Below are 18,447 nucleotides of genomic sequence, written 5' to 3' on the forward strand. Positions count from 1 at the left end.
AGTGACATGATACACAGCGTTGTTGTTGTTATTATTATTATTATTATATATAGGCATCTGGCTGCAGCCCCCCAGCTTCCTGAACAAGAAGTTTTACGACGGAAAGGCCTGAGCCCTCCTTGCTCCAGGCTTAAAAGTACCGCAAGCAGAGCACTTAGCAACTTGCCCATCTTCAAGACAGCAGAGAGGTTCTATAGAGGCTGACAGGTGGAATTTGGAAGAGGCACAAGAAAAGACAACCTGTGAAGAAACTGGAGAAAGAACATTTTAAATATCTCATTGTCACCAAGTGTCTCATTCCAAACAGCAGCAAAGGCAAACTGAAATGGCAGCGGAGGGCTGTGCAGCACCCTTCACTGGTATTGCAGAAGGGGGGAGAAAGATCTCCAGTCTTAAATAAAGACATGTATGTGCACCCACAGTCTGAGACTATTTGCAGAGGATCAGTCAAAAAAGAGGATAAAGATTCTCACGCAGAAACAGAACATTTCCATGAAAAAAAAAGAAACCATTAAAAAACCCACCTTTATACAAGGGTCAGCAGAAAACAAACAAAACAAATCATTGTGATTTATTGGGTTCATCAAGGGTTAAATTCGGTGAACTGATAAGCTATTCAAAATTCAAATACTCTTTTTCTTCTAATCACTCCAGTTACACACGAATGAGTGATGCTAGCTTGTACAGAGCAGAAACTAAGTCAAAGTAAATTACCAGTATTCATTATTTAGTTCTGTCCCTGTACACTGCTTTTCTACCTACAAGAACTGATAGGCTTTCCCTTGAAATACATTCTCTCTCCCCATATTCTCACACTCCTTCACACAACACTGCTGGTATACATCGGCATTTCCAGGTCTTTAAGCACTTTTTCCTCCTCAGAGGGTTTTAGAACACTAAGAAATCCATTTTATGAGCCACAGGTGAACTGTTCTCAGTATCGATCTCTCTCTACGTTTATTATTATCTGTGTTAGGAGAGCACCTTAGAGCTTTGGTCGTGGACCAGCATCCCACTGCTCTAAGTGCTGCATAAATACAAAAGGAAAAAGGCTGCTTGAAAGCTCTCAGAGCTAAACTCTGAATGCAAGTAAGCATAAAGAGAAGGGGAAAAATGGGTAAGAAAGCTCACAGGTGTTTCCAGTGTGGAATTCAGAGGCTTTGCAAGGACCTTCTATACTTCAGTGGACTTCAGCAAGCTTTCATTTCCATGCCAAATATTCCTTTTTTGCACAGCTGAACTTCTTACGTGTGTAGGCAGAGAACTACAGCATAGTCCTAAAAACTGTGGCTTCATGGTAGAGTGAAGCATTTCTCACCAACTCTGAAACCTCATAAATGATATGCTAGGTCTGATTTATTTCTTTTTCAGAAGGTAAATAAATGACAAACAATAGAACCATTGTCCACTAAGTGCCATTCTTACACCAAGAGCCTTTCATAATGACAGCAGCATCATAAAAGTGCTTTGATCTACAAAGGATCAAATGTCTTTGTTTCCTATTAGCATAACTTTCTTTCCCAATGGAGCACAGAGCATTTCTGATAATGGCACTCTATTAGGATAATTAGAAAAAGATTGTTCAGCTCTGTTTCCCCCTTAGAGCTCCCTGGCAAATTTCTCCTTTTGTGTAGTTCAGATTTTCTACCCCAAATGAAATACCTCTGTCATAAGGAAAAAATTTAAAAGTTTCACATTTTATGGCTCAGAAGTTTAGGCTGCCAACGTGATGTTAACCAGCCATTAAAAGATTCTGAAGGACCCAGACTAAAAATTAAGCCATCACCTTTTAAAAAACTAATAATTTTTTTTAATGTGAGCACGATTTTTGATAACTATGTCATAGATCTTTTAATAAGCTAGCAGGAATGTGCCCTGGGTTTATTTGCAAGGGAAGCATGAGAAAGCATTACAGGAAAAGCTTACCCCAAGGGATTTGTGGGTGTAATATGACCAGAAGCAGAATCCGTATGACAGATGACAGACGGAGGAAGACACTTGCTAAAAGAGTATTCCCAGACATCCTATTGGAAACCTAGATTTCTTACTTTGTCTTGCCGTTTGTTACTCAGGCTTTTTGCCTTTTCCATCAGAGATGCGGATCCGAGGGGCAGCTAGGGCCAGCTGGGGAAAGTTGGTCCTGTTTCACCAGGCACCTAGTGCCACCATGTGCCCAAATGTGCCTCACTGCCGTTGTAGAACATTTATCTCCCTTTTCAGTTTCTGGTTCAGTAAGTCATCCCTCTTCCGGAAGACTTAGAAGGACAATTTGAGGAAGCTCCCAGTTTTTGGGACCCCTGGCGGGAGGAACAGCCCCAGGCTCTCCAGTGTTGGTGGTGATGGAGATGGGCACAAGGCTGGCAAATGGGAGCCCTTAAGGCTTCAGTTGTTTTCCACCTAAAACACAGCACCTTTGATCAGCAGGATAGTTGCCAGTCATAGCAAAACACTTGCAACTGCAGAAAGGAAATAATCAATGAAGAGATCAACTAATAAAACTGATCAAAGGGCCCCAGCATTACAAGAGAAAAGGATCTCATCAGCCATGCTAAGGAAAATCATGGCGGGAAAACCAAAGGCACAGAAAACAGACCCCAACCAAGCAGATCTGGTGAAATTGGGGCTAGGGAATCCTGTACAGAGGACTCTCATGTCTGTGCGGAAGAATGGTCAGGAAATCAAGGAAATCAAGTGTATTGAGACTTACTTTTTTCATACTTTATTTATGCATTTATTATTCTACAAAAAGCACGTTTCTTTTTGCTTCAGCTATCTAAAAAGGTAAGTTTTAAACCCAGAGTATTCGGAAGGGTAGAAACGGGACAGGGATGTCCTGAACCTGTTGAAGTATTACAGTTCCTGATTCCAGAATCTGAAGGCAGGTGGGGCATTAGAAAGTGTGCTGGAGAAGCTGAGAAAACAGTACAGCAGCCCCCTGGCAGCCCATGTGCACAACCTAAATACTGCAGCCCAGCAAGCGTGCAAATTACAGCAGAGATGTATGACAAGAGACGTACAGTCCTCAAGAGTGAAAATGTCCTAGCAAACACCACAATCTGCACACATTTGACCGTGTAGTCAAATTGGGATCTTCATTACCATCACTACAACAGTTTCTATAAGCCATATGGAAAAATAATCACTTTATTAGGAAAGCATCCCCTCTTTCACCCTGTGTAACTTTATATAACTTGCCCTTTAATCACGACAGCCCTGAGAAGGTTGGCATTTCACGCTGGCTCAGAGGACCTGAGGGAAAGGAGGTGTGAGCTGCACTGGAGGGCTGCAGCTGGAAGAGGCTTAGGCAGCGCCAGCAGCCCAGCTGCTGCCTCTTGCCGCCTTTTCCTTGTCCATAAAACGTATTGGGAAGTGTCTGATCTGCCCCGGTTACTGTTTGGTGAACTAATGTAGATGCTGTATGAGCCAGAACCATGCCAGGGAGCCTGCTAACAGCACGATGAACTGTTAGCCTGCACTTGGGTCCCTGTCTTGCCCAATCCCATTAATACAACCAGCGTTTCTGGAGTTTCTGGCACAAATCAGACTGTACAGAGGGATAGGGGCCAGGGTTTAGGATTAGCATTTTATGAGTGTGTCCAGCAGATCTGGAAGAACTATATCGCAGGCAGCTGGGTGAATTTCTGACTTTGCTTAGAGACTCCAGTTGCTCCGTTGTCCAATTGCCTGCAATCTAGCAAACATAAAAAACATTCCTGGATAAGGCCCAGTAGCCCATCAGTGGGTGCTCTGTGGCTGGATCAAGGCTTCTTGACTCCAAGTTTCTATGGACAACTCTCTATGGAGCCATTTGTCCCAGTCATGATTTAAGACTTCCACTACACCAGAAATCAGAGTGTGTACAACACCAGGAGTGAGCTTGGGTCCTGGCATTGTACCTCCATGTTCTCCACCCATCCACATGTTGGTGAGAGAAGGTCAGGCTGGAACGCTTCTCACTGCTCCATTTCAAAAAAACACTTTTCGTAACTGAAAGCCTCTGGACTGCTCAGTAGGGTTGGACAGAAAAAAGGCAGAAAGGCACACAAATATAACAATCGAGCCTAACTTTGACTGAGGTCTATCTGCTAAAGCCCTGGCACAGGGCCTTCAAAAATAACTCAACATGGCACTTGGGAAGGATTATGCTGAACAAGTGATAAAAGCACAGGCTTTGTGTTCATTGGCACTTTACAAACACTGGGCCACTCACATGCTCATTTCAGACAAAAACATTGACCTTTTTGCCTGCCAGATGAATTCCACTGGTCATTTCCCTATCTCCCATCATGCAATTATAAATCCACTTACATTATTTATGGTGCGATATCTTTCTCTCTCCACACTATTCTCCAGACAATCCGTCAGATTATACCGGGGCTTTACAACCAGAACACATGTGGAAGCTGGACTTCCTATTTACCGAGTCAAAACTCCTCCGTTCAGAGTTGGTGTGTGAGTGCCAGATGCCATGCCCCTAGACATTGCTCAGCTGGAGTAAACAGACCCACTACAAAAACAAGGAGCAGAAGTTCTTTGCATACTAAACAAGATTGTTGCCCATAATCCAGTCTTCAGCTTTATCCAGCTCTCTCACGTTTGGCTTCTGACAATTTAGCAGAAAATATGCCATGGATGGCTGGCTGAAAAATGGTTTAAGGGCAAGAGTCCTGCTTGTTTTTTCTGTATCCAGGAAGGAGTGGGTGAAAGAAAAAGAAAAAAAGAGCCTAACCTTTTCTGACAAAGAATTACTGTCACCAACCCATGCTTGCTTTTGTAATGTTGTCCAACTTCTGCTTAAATATGTGTCTGCACAATGCTCTTCCAGTATAGGGCCTTGTATAGCCAACAATGCTTTTATCATATATTTGTGCTGTAGGGAGCACAGTCACACACCACGAAACCCTTTGGTTTCAGACTGACAGGGAATGAGTGCACCACAAAGACCAACAAAATCCTCTGGATAAGAAAAAGCACATTATCTTCTACAAATAGGCTGAGCCCTTGCCAGTGGAGAGGGAAAGCTGAAGGCTGGTGTGAATGACAGTTCCCAGTGTTGCACGTGTATCTGAAAACGCTGGTCTATATATTATGAAGTTTATCATAGGTCTCCGCGTCCATACCGCATGCTCCTCTCAAAGACGGCACAGAATGTCCTATTGACTGGTGACACCAAAAGCTAGTTTGAGGCACAGATGCTGACCTTTCCAGGCTCATTCTCTAGTAACAGAGACACACAGGCTCCTTTAACAGAATCATTTCAGTAGGAAGCCCAATTCTTATTCTTTAATAGGTGCCTCAGAGTACCCAGGAACATCGGTCTCCTTGCCCGCTACCTTCTATTGAAGACTTTGGCTTAGGAGGCAGAGGTGTCTGTGCTGTCTGCACAGAACTGGAGCATGCAACTGCCACAGAACCTGGTCTTGCTGTACACCACCTCCTGCATCTCGTCACACCTTCGGCATACCCTGCACTGGTGTCTTTAGGCATAGCTTCAGATATCTTAAGACTTTGAGGCATATCATTTCTTAAACCACTGATTTTGTCCTCCGTGTAGGCAGATTTTTAGCTGATCCTCCCTGAATCGCTTTACAGGAACGATGATTACAGATCATGTCTGTAATCGAACCATTTAGAGCCACTGCCCTTCTGAAAGCATGCTCCAGCCTTGTTGGTCTGTCTAGGGCCATGTAAGGAATACACCAGCCACCCTTTCCTGCTGCCTTAGCAGGAGATAGAAGAGAAAGTTTGGCTTTTCTTGACTGTACAGAGACTTGAACAGTGCAGGTCTGGCAGTGACCTTCCTACCAAAACCTGTCCAACCACTCCTGGCAGAAAAAGGTGCCTTAATGTCTCTTCTAGAAGAGACAGGGAGTTCACAGAAGGTTTCAGAGGGAGAAGGAAGCCTCAGGAAGGAAAGGTGAAAGCAGGTGAGAAGGGCAGACGTGATTACAGGGGATGGGCTGAAAAATCGGGGCTGTTCCCACATCACATCACCGTAACTGAAACTTCCTCACACAAGCTTGTAGGAGCAGTTCTGCCTTCCTTCTGGTGCTGTATTAACTCTGGTCAACACAAGACAAAACATTGTTGCCCTCGAGACCTGTACTTAGGAGTTCCCCGAGCTCCTTCCATCAGCCACACAGTTTTCTCAAACTGACCGGGAAAGGGACTGACCTAACTATAAGTATCACAGATGGGGGACAGATTCACAGTTGTCACAAAAATAAAGAGCAGATACAGAAATCAATGAGGATTATCATCTCAAAGAGTGAATGTTCCTCACAGATCACCTACGGCCATCACATGCTGTAGTAGAAGTGAGAAATTAGTTAAAAATCATTCCCTTTTCCAAAGCTGCAGTTTTCCCCAGCTAAGACTCTTTGAAGCAAGTCACTTACACAACAGCATCCCTGTAATTTCTGTGCTGTTTTCTGCTAGACCAGGCCATGCTGCCTGCACTGAAAGGCTTGTCCCATTTACTCTCTGCCAACATTTTACTGAGCCATGACATGGTCACTTCTGCCAGTACCCCAGGTGCAGCACTGCAAACTTTATGGTTGCATTTTATGTTCCCATTAACAGAGAGCAAACAGACACATAGGTAATTCATTGCCAACAATTTTACAAGGTTAAGTTTCAGTTACAAGCCATATTCTGCTTTATTATCTGCTACTCAGGTAGGACAACAAATAATAGTATGCAATAAAAAAGAAAAGTAGCAGTTAACGTCTATATCCTCTTTTAAGGCAAATTTTGATCTTGGATTCCTTGCAAACATTAAGCCACCTTACAGATAAGGATAAGCTAACACCCCTGCACTGTTCTTCAAAGCAACAGATATCCCCTGACATGAAATACTGGCCGATTCTGGAAAACAGACCTTTTCTGCTCTCATCTCATTCCTGACCGCTTCCTGAGACCAATGGTAGGATGATCCCAAGTCTCAGGTGAAACAGCAGGACATGTAAGGACACCTGCTCGTTTTAGTCTTGATTCCTCAGGAAAGGTACAGATCCATTACTTCTATGCACTGTAACTACCTCAGTAACCTACTTCACATTTCTAAAGGACTTGAAAAATGCTAAAAAATTTTGAAGTCAATGCTGCTGCATCTTTGTTTGTACTTTACCCAGGTTAGTTAGGAGCATCACCACATCTACAATTACACTCCCATTGCGGGATAGATATATAACTAGTATCTCTAATATGTTAGATAAAGGAGGTAGAGATAGTCAGCCAACAGCCTTTTCATTGGATACATAACCCACATATTTATTATCTTGTAACTAAATACCACAAAGACAGAGATGCTTACATTCAACTTACTTAGAAACTATCTTTGAAATCTTTCAGGTGCAAATATGTGACATGGCATCTAGCAAAATTATTCAGATTGTTTCCTTTTGAGATTCTCAGCACCAATAAAATAAATTACTTCATTAGCCAGATGCTGAAAAGGAGGTTTTAAGCAACAACTTACAAGGAAGTTCCATAAACATAAATGGGCTTGATTACATGCAGTTTGTTAAAAATATCTGTATTCCCAAAAACAATATAAATAGCATGCATTCTTCCTATCCCACCAAAATCTGTGTCAGTAAAACAGCCTGTGCTTTTCTGCGATACACAAATTATGTCCTTCAAACGAAGAGGATGGAGTTTTGTTTGTTCCACAACAGTTCAGGAAGCTGAAGGCTGTCAGGGCAAAAAAACCAAGGCAGAACCAAAACACAGAAAGCTACCTAGCAGAGATATGACCAGAGTCAGTCAACATAAAACTGCAAAGGGAAACCAGTTTGCAATTGGTTTGACTAGCTGCCCATCACTTGGGAACCCTGTCTTTGAAATTCATAGAAATATTACTAGTGGGGAGAAATGACGTTATTAATCAGCTTGGATTTCCATATTCATATGGAAGTCTGCTCATAATCCTAAAGAGTCGATCAGATAACCAGTGCACCCATTCCTCGGCCGAATTGTTCCATGACTTAAACCTGGGTGATCAGACTTATTTATTCACATAAACCAGAAACCTTCTTGCCCTGTAATCCTGAATGACGTTTCATGGGACATGAACTCAAATGACCTTTGAGGTGGAAGGCGCTCAGTCAGGGTCTGACCAGCTCAAGGAGAGATGCAGGTTGGTGAACAGGGACACAAACCCATCCCAAAGATCTAGTGATGGGCAAGTCAAGAATTAGGGTTTTTTTCTTCTATCAGAAAATTCAATTCAAGGATATCCTATTAAATACTCTACTTGATAAATATAATATTTTGATGATTTTCAAAATCTTGAGGTGGTCTTCTTTATGGACCAAAGGAAAACCAAAACTGGGCAATGTCCAAAATTGCTAGAAAAGAGTAAAAGAGCTAACAGAGTGGTTCTGAGGAACAAAGAACCCAGCTTCTGCAAGGAAGAGACTTTTATTTTGTGATAATTTTCTTCCTTCATTGATCTACCTGCTTCCATGGGGCAGCTTTCTGTGACTGCTCCCTGCTGTGCATGTTTCCGATCGTTCCTCCTCACTAGAGGCCAGCCTCTGGCAGTTCTCTCTGGGTGAAGGCCTCCTCCATTTTAATCATTGTGAGAGTATCTCAGAGGGGAAGATTTCTCTAGAGATTTGCAGCTTTCAGATTTTGAAGAGTACCACCAACACAGCAACTGCAGTGGCAATGAAGAGTTTGCCTATCTTGCCTATCAGGACCACCAACTGCTTCCTCAAACATGTTACAAGTGAATTTTCCTTGATCAAGGACATTTTAAGTCATCCATACATCGCTATCCATACATTGCTAGGAGAAACATGCTCATGATCATTAACTCTACTAGGATAATTTCACCCCTGTAACAGTTATCACAGTTTGCAATTTTAAAACAGCCAGCTCCAGAGTGCACCAAACCTGATCACTTCTGCTTGTCCCAGGAGATCACTTCTGCTTGTCTCAGGAAGGCTTCCTTTGGCACTGGCTACACACCTAGAGTCTGGGGTGAAGGGGGAACGTTCAATTTGTTACAGTTAGTAAGCAAAATATAAACGAGGCTATACTCTTTTTTAAAAAAATAAAAGGATGCTAGGTAGCTCATCAGTTTTGTCAGATAAATGCAGATTATGCCATCAGCAAGAGGTGGCATGGAAATTCCAGCAGTTTTTGTCTGGCATGGATAGTCTTTCCAGCAGTAAGGGCTGAAGAACAGGCAAAAGTTTCAGGCTGTTGTGGCATCTACTTACAGAGACTTGGCCACTATATTTATCAAATGCTAGAGTATTTATCAGCAAATTTATCTAGCAAATGCTAGAGTTATTATCAGCAGATGAACAACAGGCAGAATGAGGAAAAAATGGCATCAAGGAAGACCTCTGCTATTTCTCATTGGATTTGCTTTGCATGTTTCTCACCGTGTAGCTGTTGTTCAGATCTTTAGGACTAGAAAATAAGAATTAATCCTTCAAAGGATTTTAATCCCAGGCCCTCAGGGTGATAATTATGGAGAATCTTCAAGGCTGCATAAGATTTTTCGTGACTTCACAGTCAAAGTCTGGAGGGAAAAAAAAAAAAGGGGGGAGGAAAAAAAAAAGGAGGAAAAAAAAGGAAGATCTTCCCCCAAACCTTCTTCAAGCTAAAGAGTCCCAGCTCTTTCAGCCTTTCCTTATACGTGAGGTGCTCCAGTCCCTTAATTATCTTTGTGGCCAGTTAGTGGGCTCTCTCCAGTAGCTCCATACCTCTCCTGTGCTGGGGAGCAAGACCTGGACACATTGCTCTAGGTGTGGCCTCATCAGCGCTGAGAAGGATCACCTCCCTCAGCCTGCTGGCAGTGCTCTTCCTGGTGGGAGTACAGGAGGCTGTTGGCTACACAGGTAGCATCGCTGGCTCATGTTCAACCTGGTCTCCACCAGGAGCCCCATGGCCTTTTCTACAAAGCTGCCTTCCAGTTTATACTGGTGCCTGGGGGTGTTTCTCCCTGGGTGCAGGGTGTTGCACCTCCCTTAGTTGAACTTCATGAGGTTCCTGTTGGCCCATTTCTCCAACTTGTCGAAATCTATCTGGATGGCAGCATGACCCTCCGACATGTAAGTCACTCCTCACAATTTCGTGTCATCAGTGAACGTGCTGCAGGTACACCCTGCTCCATCATCCAGATCGTTAACGAAGATGTTAAATACCAGTACTGACCCCAGGGCTACGCCACCGGTGGCTGACCAGCTAGACTTTGTACCACTGATCACCACGCTCTGGACCCAGTTTTCAGCCTACCTCACTGTCTGCTCATCCAGTCCATACTTCAACCCCTGCAAGCCTAGCTTCCTTACAGACACCTAACCTGGTACGAGAGGGCAACATCACAGTGGCTGTTAAGTGGGTTGTCAGGTATGAGAGAAATTGGTTATGAAATCTTTAATATTGAATACCAGTATTCACTCGTGCTTGTAAGTACTGCTCAGGTTCTGATATACAGCTCTAACACCTCTTGTACTCTCAACATTAATCAGTACTTCAAAAAAAAAAAAAGGTGGCAGGCTATTAACTGTCAGCACAGATTAATTGGGTAAAGAGTCCTATTCTTTCTATGAATACATGTTTAGTATCTTTGCAGTTTTCTATAACCCAACCAAGAAAAGCTGTCAATAAAATAATGACTTAAGCCAAAGCTTTGCTCTCCCTCCCTCCACTCCTCACTCAAGGCTTGTAATCTAGATAGAAAAGATAAAAAAGCTTGTCCCTGTCTTCACAGTATGTCCTAGAAGCATGAAAAGGGCAAGATAAAGCAGCTCAAGGATCTACCATCAAAGCACAGAATGCAATTCATGTGGGAACAGCATTAACTCAGGGCTACGAGCAGAAATAAAAACCAGGTAGGTGCAATTATATGACCTATGACCTCAATTCAAAAGCCTGGATGCTGCTGCAAAACAACTTGCTACACGCAGAGGCCAACAGCTGGGAGTTAAGATGTCTCGCTGACATCTGACATGGGCTTAAGAACTTGAGCTTATGAGAAAGACAGAGACTTTTTACCAAGGCCTGTAGCGACAGGACAAGGGGCAACAGTTTTGACCTACAAGAGGGTAGGTTTAGCCTGGACATAAGGAAGAAATTGTTTACGATGAGGGTGGTGAGGCACTGGAACAAGTTGCCCAGAGAAGCTGCGGATGCCCCATTGTTGGAAGCGTTCAAGGTCTGGTTGGATGGGGCTTTGAACAACCTGATCTAGTGAAAGATGTCCTTGCCCACAGGAACATCTGTCCACTCAGCTAACTAGGGATTTGCCTCAGATGGGAGCCCATCCCTTTTCTGCACCCACAGATACCCATGCCAAATGTTCCAGACCCATAAAGCCACGGCAGAGTTATCCAGAACGACTGCATGCAACACCAACAGAGCCATCCACCTCTGGGCCTCCCAGTAGTAGCCCAGTGTTTCAGAACAGCACTAGTTGTACAAATGTGATGAAGATCATGTTTGTTGCTAGGTCTGCTCTCACGGCTGAAGGCTGCTTAGCTTTGAGACACTGATCAGCTGAGACTTTGGAGAAAATTCCTTCTATTCCGAACCCCAGAGAAAAGTAAGGGCTCAGAAGCAGCCTCAAGCTGAGAGCAAAGCCAGTCATTCAGCGGGACCTCGAAAAAAGTGAAACAGAAAAGAGGCAGGGATAACTCACCTGACAATGCTTCACTCCAAGAAAAATCGGAGAGTGGAATTGAAGCTATGAATAACCTTAGAACATGCACTGCTGAAAAAATAAAGCTGTCATAAATTATGCTGGAAGGAGTAAATGCTCCTTATGTTCTTTACAAGGAGGTAACTCACAGTGAGATCTTTCTTCCTGTTTCATTTGACTTACTCACTGTTCCTTTTCCTCTTTTCCCCTTACAAAAGTTTAAGAAACTTGCAGATGAACTGAAGACTCACGTAAGTAAAGGGAAAGGGACATCCCAGGGTCCTGCCTCACAAACCCAGACACTAGGAACAGTTCAAGCCTTTTCTTCTTTTTACACTTTGGATACCAGGAGGCACAAGGACACCCAAGCATAAGCAGCATGACAGAAATGAAATTAACGTAAATCAATGAAATTAACAAATCAATGAAAACAAGTCATTTCTAGAAGCACACAGAAGAGGTTTTACATCAGTGTAAAACCTCTTGTTTTGTCTAATTTACAGGTGGGCAAGTAGGCCCCCAGGCAGTGACCTCTGATTGTAAGAGCATCAGCTGCACATCACCTTTCAGGAGAACACCAAGACTTACCAGAGGCAGCTGGCAACAGCTAGAGCCAGTAGCAAGCTGGCCAGTACATCAGGTTTCTTAACACGACTACGGTGCTCTTCCGAAAAGCTTTCACAAGCTCAGCAGCAGAACGAGAGGTGCCCAGCTGACACCTATAGCCAGCAGGCCGACTGCGTGCGGTTCAGTTTATACCGCCCTTGTCCAATTGAAGCAGCCTTCTCCGTTTCAGTCTTCACGTCCTCACCTTCCTGTATACTTACGCTGCAACTCTATAGTTTGCCAGCCTCTTCTACCTCTCTTAAAGGGTTTACACCTCTGCTACTATTGAGATCAGGTAAACCTGCTCACTCATTTTAGTTAACATCCCTGTGACACTGAAAATTCTTGCATCTTTTTAATGCTTTACACAGAAACACAAAACACACAAGTTTTCAAATCTTTCACCTGAAACAGGGCCTGCAGAATATGAAAGGGAATCCACATCTGTTTTTAAAGAGTTGCTAACTCCCAATAAATATTGCTATATACAATACAATTAACCAACGGGCCTAGGACAAATAGGCTCATCCTTGAACTCAGCAAAAAGAGGACATCTTGCAGAAAAATACTACTTCTTAACCCAAAACTTAAAAAAAGTTAGGAAAAGACAAGTCTCAGTAATCTCAGAAAGGTTAAAACTACCTTCTCACCTAAGCAATTCTTTAGAACTTTTCTGCTTACTTCCCTTTATTGCTTCCCTCTGAACTTACTTTCCAACATGCCTTCGCATTGTAGTTGTGGAGAGCAAGTCTATAACAAAACTAGGTTAAAACAGAACTTTTGTGAAAAGTAAACAGCATGCCATCCCATAAATCAATCATTATCTTGACGAGCACAAAAATTACTAAAACTGATTACCTTCATGTAGATCTTCACTGAATATACTAATCCATACATAATTCCCATGTATTTTTCTTCCTAATAAATGCAGCTCAATCTTTTTGTTCACATTGCTGTGTCTTTGCAATAACCAGGAAGTGGAAATACTGTAGCAATACTAGTTTGGTGCAGTACTATTAAAGACCTAGACTTCTGTTTCCAGAAAGACTTAAAGGCCAAATAATCAGGTCACTATTCATGAAGCAGTCCTTCTGAGCATAGAACAAGTAGCAACATAGTTTGGTATTAAAAATTAACGTGCTTTCCTCCTAAAGTTATTTTTCTCTTAAGCAGCTAGTGTTTTGCTTGATTGGAGCTATCCTTTATTCCCAGTTATTCACCACTATTGCCCATCATCTGAATTTATTTAGCGATCAGGTGAGATTACTAATTTAGGAGACTAATAGCTTGATTTAATACTTTTGGTTGAATTTCATTCCTCCTGGTGATGAATTAATGCAGTTTTGTAAATGACAAAGAAACCCCCTTGTTAGTTTCATAAACAGAATGCTCTCTTTGCAACTACCAGAATAGCAGAGCACAGAAAGGATTCAATGGTAACTGCAGCCCTGTGGAAGCACTAAATCCTTCCTGGCACTTCTACATCACACAGCAGTGTATTTTTTGTTTCTTGCTTTGTGAAAAGTGCTTCTGCTGCTCTGAAGACTATACAGCTTCCTCATACTTCTTCATTCCAGCTCCTGAATGAACAATTCCTGTTACAATTAGCCACTTCAGCATACCATCAGGCCAAGCAAAATTGGGTGAAAATGCCACATATAAACCAGGAGTATTTTAATTAAAACAATATGGATTAAGGTCAACAGAGGACAGATTATTGTGGGGTTTTGGTTCCCCCTCCCCTTATCTCCCAAGTGTGTAAGAAGTCATTAATGCAGAGTACACACGATTAATCCTTGACAAAAATGTAAAGCTTAAGGCCTCCTTAGAACAAGACACACTGCCTTTTGTTATAAAGTCACTGTACAGCAAGGCAAGAAAGATAGCAAAGTAACAGTCCGAAGTGTAAGTACAAGCCTAAGCTAGGGAATGTGTAAGAGCGCAGAGTGCTGTAACCCTCGACAGCATTAAGCTTGTCTAATTTTTAACAGTACAATAGGTAAAATGGTACCCCACTAAAACACTGCAGGTGTCCAGGTGTTGCTGCAGAGAAATATCAACTGTTTATCAGGAAAGTTTTAAAGACAAGTTTTGAAAAAATATTTGGGCAAATGTGTAAGCCAGTATTTACCATACTTGAGGTTTTTAATTAAAAAAATTAAATACTGCACTTTTATCACCACCTTTTTCAGTGAGCTGTACCACATAAGAAGTTTGAAGAAATGCGGATACCACTCCATTACAACAAAGAAAAGTCAGCTTTTCTGATACTGGTTTTGTAGCCTGCAGGAAAAGTTGCCCATTTAAGTGGGTATTTGAAGTTTTATATTTAAGCATGAATTATAAAGTAAGTAACAGTTGTCTGCTAAAAGGGCTTAATGTGCAGAATCACCTTCCATTCCCCTAGACGAAACCCCGTATATCCCACTTTCCTTTAACGACAGCTCTGTTACATGTAACTTCAGCTAACATAAGGGTTTTGAAACTTACTTCAAACTGTATGTCACAAGCCACTTGGCCTCATTCTCCAACATAAAGACCACTCCTTCCCTGTCTTTGTAGCATCTTCATAAATCTACACAAAAGGTACTACAACCATCTTTTTATATGATTTCGCACAGGTAGAAAAAGAAGGTGGAAAACCAACCTCATGTGAGCCACCCCACCACTGGTACAGCAGGCTGGCAGTATCTCTCTGCAATATACACACAGTGACTTTGGGAAGCGGGCCTCATTTCATTAAAGGTGAAAAGGCCAAAATGTAAAATGTCCTATCCACCATGGAAGTGGTATTAATAACGGGAATAGCAGTTACATGACAAACATTGGTGTCCGTGACGCAAGGGGAGGAAGAAACCCATTAAGATGCAGTCATTGTTACTCTGCATCCACAACAGGCAGCCCAACCACATTCACCTACCTTTTGGTCAAAATAACAACACACAACAGATTTTAATTTTATTTTTTTAAGAAATAAAAAGGTCAGCTTGTATTGAAAATATCTCTGTAAAAAACACCTGTAATACTGTAAGTTAGTACCAATACAAAACAGATCAATCTTAAATTTCTTTTAACTGTTAAACTTTATTATAAATTAAAATTTCTTTACAAAAAATTGCACATAATTGACCACTCTTAGGTTCTGATGCACTGGCATTTGCAATAGTTTCTTTAATCTTCAAGTTTAATAGTCTCTGCCGTGAGTCCAATGCAGAAAAGGGCAGTAAGCAACCCTCTTAGAGCCTTCAAGTGCAAGAAGCATACTTGTGGCCACGGCAGTTACACTTTCCTTAAGAGCGGCTGCTTTTGTTTTAAATCCTGTAATGAAAAAGTCTCAAAAAAGGTTTAAAAAAGGAAAACCCCAAAATGGACTACTTGCTTTTTACTGTAAACACAGCCCAGTAAATTAATCCCAAACACAGATCTCTCAGGCATCAGCGAGAGTGTCAAGTGAATCAGGAACAGCAAAATAAAGAAAACAGAAAATAAAAAGAAAACATAAAAAAATAATGTCTGTCATTTTGATTAACTATACTTACGTAGATGACGTTATGAGAATCTGGCAGGGCCCAGAAGCAAGGCCAGACAGGGAGTTCATTTTTCCAGAGGAGGGTCACGTTAATTGTTTCCAGGTTCAAGGAAAGCAGACTGGAGACTTGATATGCTCAGCAATACTCATCTGCCTTACACAGATCTTAGGCATGGATCAGCCTGAAGAATCATTCAACTGATTTTGGCATTTAATAGGACTTATGGCTGACCGTACCCAGCGTTCAGTGATTCTTGCTTTCTGTTCTGTAAGTGTTTAAATTTAAAAGCTCATCTAGGCTGACTCCAACCTCTTGGCACTTGGAAACTAGTTTTCTCAGGTTATCAGTTTTACCTCCTCCTGATGCTTCAAACAAGAGTTGCTGTAAGAGATGGGGAAGCAGACATAAGATTTAGCCAAAGCTTGGGCATCACCACATCTATGGATATGGGATATGCAGAAAATTTATATGAAACCTCAAACTAAATCATAAGGAGAAAACATTACATCTTTCCACAGTGTTGCACATAGAGGTAACTTCTGAAGGGCTCTCTGATATAAATGATGGACCTGTAAAATAAACACAAGTATTAAAAGTCAGCACAACTTCATGCACTCAAAATGAGTATTTTGAAGCACAGTAATGTCTTGCAATAGTTTTTAAAAATCTTTTTTTAAAAAAAGTTTAAGAGTCAAGCATTAAATCACTACTAAAAGCAAAGGCAAGTTTATATCTGACCTTAATTCTGACCCTTGTATGCACACGATTAACTACACGAGGACATTCTATTTTTCTTCACAAGATTCTTGCCTCATTCATTGCACAGGATGGAACACGCTCAGGGAATGAAGCAGCTTATTGAATATTTTCCTTTCACCACTCATTATGTAGTCTCAAGGTCTTGCTTATTGCTTACCATCCCAACCCTGCAATGAAAGTAACTGTTTCATAGGCTTTTCTCCTTCAGCATCTATCTATCTGTGCTTTAACAATCATTATGAATCTTTGCAACTTCATAAAAAGAAAAAAATTGTTTTACTACTTTATGGTTGGAAACAGGACAAAAATGTTGGATGCAAGACTCTAGTCTCCTTCAACTACTGGTATCTAAAGTACCAACTTTAATCAAAAAGTCATTAGGGGAGCTATTTGTTGGCATTTTAAATACTCATACCCATTTTTACATTATTTTAGCAAACCTTTACATGACCTCTGCAAGGAAAAATGATGGGTTCTCCGGGAACAGGAAATCCAGAATCTGAATCACAAGTAAGTTTTTAAACAATAGCCTATTTGTTTACTAGAAAATCCAGTTATCTGATGCAGTCACTGATTTGTGTAAACAGCTGTAAGTGCTCACTACATCCCAAACTAAATTGCCACAAAAAACCTCAACTGTGTGTGCCTACTTCAGTGATTTTATTCCACACTGTATAGTTAGTCAACTGGCTGCAGAAGAAACTCACAAGATTTCTTCTGGGTGTAATCCAGCTACAATGTACTACAAATGCCTTCATTTTAATTGTTCACTTTAAGGACCCTGTTTCTGATTCATTTGAAATATGTTTTCTAACTTTCTAACCAAACAAAGCAGGGATCTTTTTAAGTCATCAGCCTCGCTATAGGCAGCGCCTTAAAACGTAGTCCATCTAATACAATGACTGAAGCAGGGATCTGCGACTAATTACAGATTACACCAAACCATCAACACAGAGACAGAATTAAGGTTGAATAGGCAACCATGCCTTTGATATCTCCTGACTTTGAACTATTTGATCTTACAAACCAAATAACTGTCTGCTTAGGGGATGTTCTTTTTAAACATTCTAGGAGACAGTAAAAAAAGGACAGAAAAGATTTCATACGTCAGTTTAACAATAGCCATGCTATTAACTATGGCTCAGTTAAACCTTTAATACTGTTTAAAAAAAAAAAAAAAAAAAAAAAAAAGACTACTGACAGAAGAGAAGGATGCTGAGAATCAGCCACTACGGGAATGACACAAAACAAGACACAGCAAAGTAGCAGCTCAGAAACACCACAAGCAGTGGTGAGTCACAAACCCAGGGCCTTGTAAGCCCCCCAATACACCATCTTTCCAAAGGCAGAAGCATATTTTGAAGGTGACAGCAACAATACCAGGAAGATCCATTCTGTTTGAACTGAAAAGTGACTCAGCTGCTGTGCCACAAACCTCTTGTATTTGTATATAGAGCGATAAAAATATTTCACTCCCCAAAGTACCAAGGAACAAGCCTGCTATTTTGGGGGGAGAAAAAGAACTGATGTCTTTGCTGAGGTCAGGAACTACTCAAACTCTCTACATACGCTGGCTTGACAGACCCACCCTTCCAACTAGATGTAAAAACAGTCATTAGCATCTTCCAGCACAACAATGCTTCCTTCACTCTACTGTATTTTGAAGTGCTAGCAATCTCCTCCAGGTAAGAAGAAAAATAAAGCGGAAGAAGAATACAGCCCCCCTCCCCCAGTAAGGGAAAGATACACACAAACAGTGCACACAATTACTTGCAATATAATCCATTCTACCTTGATTGTCAAAGACATTTCTTACACTTGAGGCAAATGCTTCAGTGTTTATACATAGAATATTACAACTGTCTAGAAACACTGGGTTTAAGAGACAACCAC

The 18,447-nt window shown here is 41.5% G+C and overlaps 1 protein-coding gene across 5 annotated transcripts in view; it reads right to left on the bottom strand.

Moving 5' to 3' along the window:
* Positions 1–15,329: 15,329 nt before the first annotated feature.
* ZFC3H1 (zinc finger C3H1-type containing) overlaps positions 15,330–18,447 on the bottom strand; it is a 43,958-nt gene continuing 40,840 nt past the window's right edge. For 2 of the 5 annotated variants that reach the window (XM_040594210.1, XM_040594209.1), the window contains exons 34-35: positions 16,302–16,364; positions 15,330–16,176 (exon numbers count right to left, since the gene is read on the bottom strand). In XM_040594210.1, coding sequence (XP_040450144.1) covers positions 16,039–16,176; positions 16,302–16,364 — 201 coding nt within the window. In that variant the 3' untranslated portion in view covers positions 15,330–16,038. Of the gene's footprint in view, positions 16,177–16,246; positions 16,722–18,447 lie in introns of those variants that run through there. The other 3 variants (XR_005827915.1, XR_005827916.1, XM_040594211.1) reach the window with 3 other exon arrangements.

Source organism: Falco naumanni, chromosome 5 (genome assembly GCF_017639655.2).
Source record: "Falco naumanni isolate bFalNau1 chromosome 5, bFalNau1.pat, whole genome shotgun sequence".
NCBI classification, from domain to species: Eukaryota; Metazoa; Chordata; class Aves; order Falconiformes; family Falconidae; genus Falco; species Falco naumanni.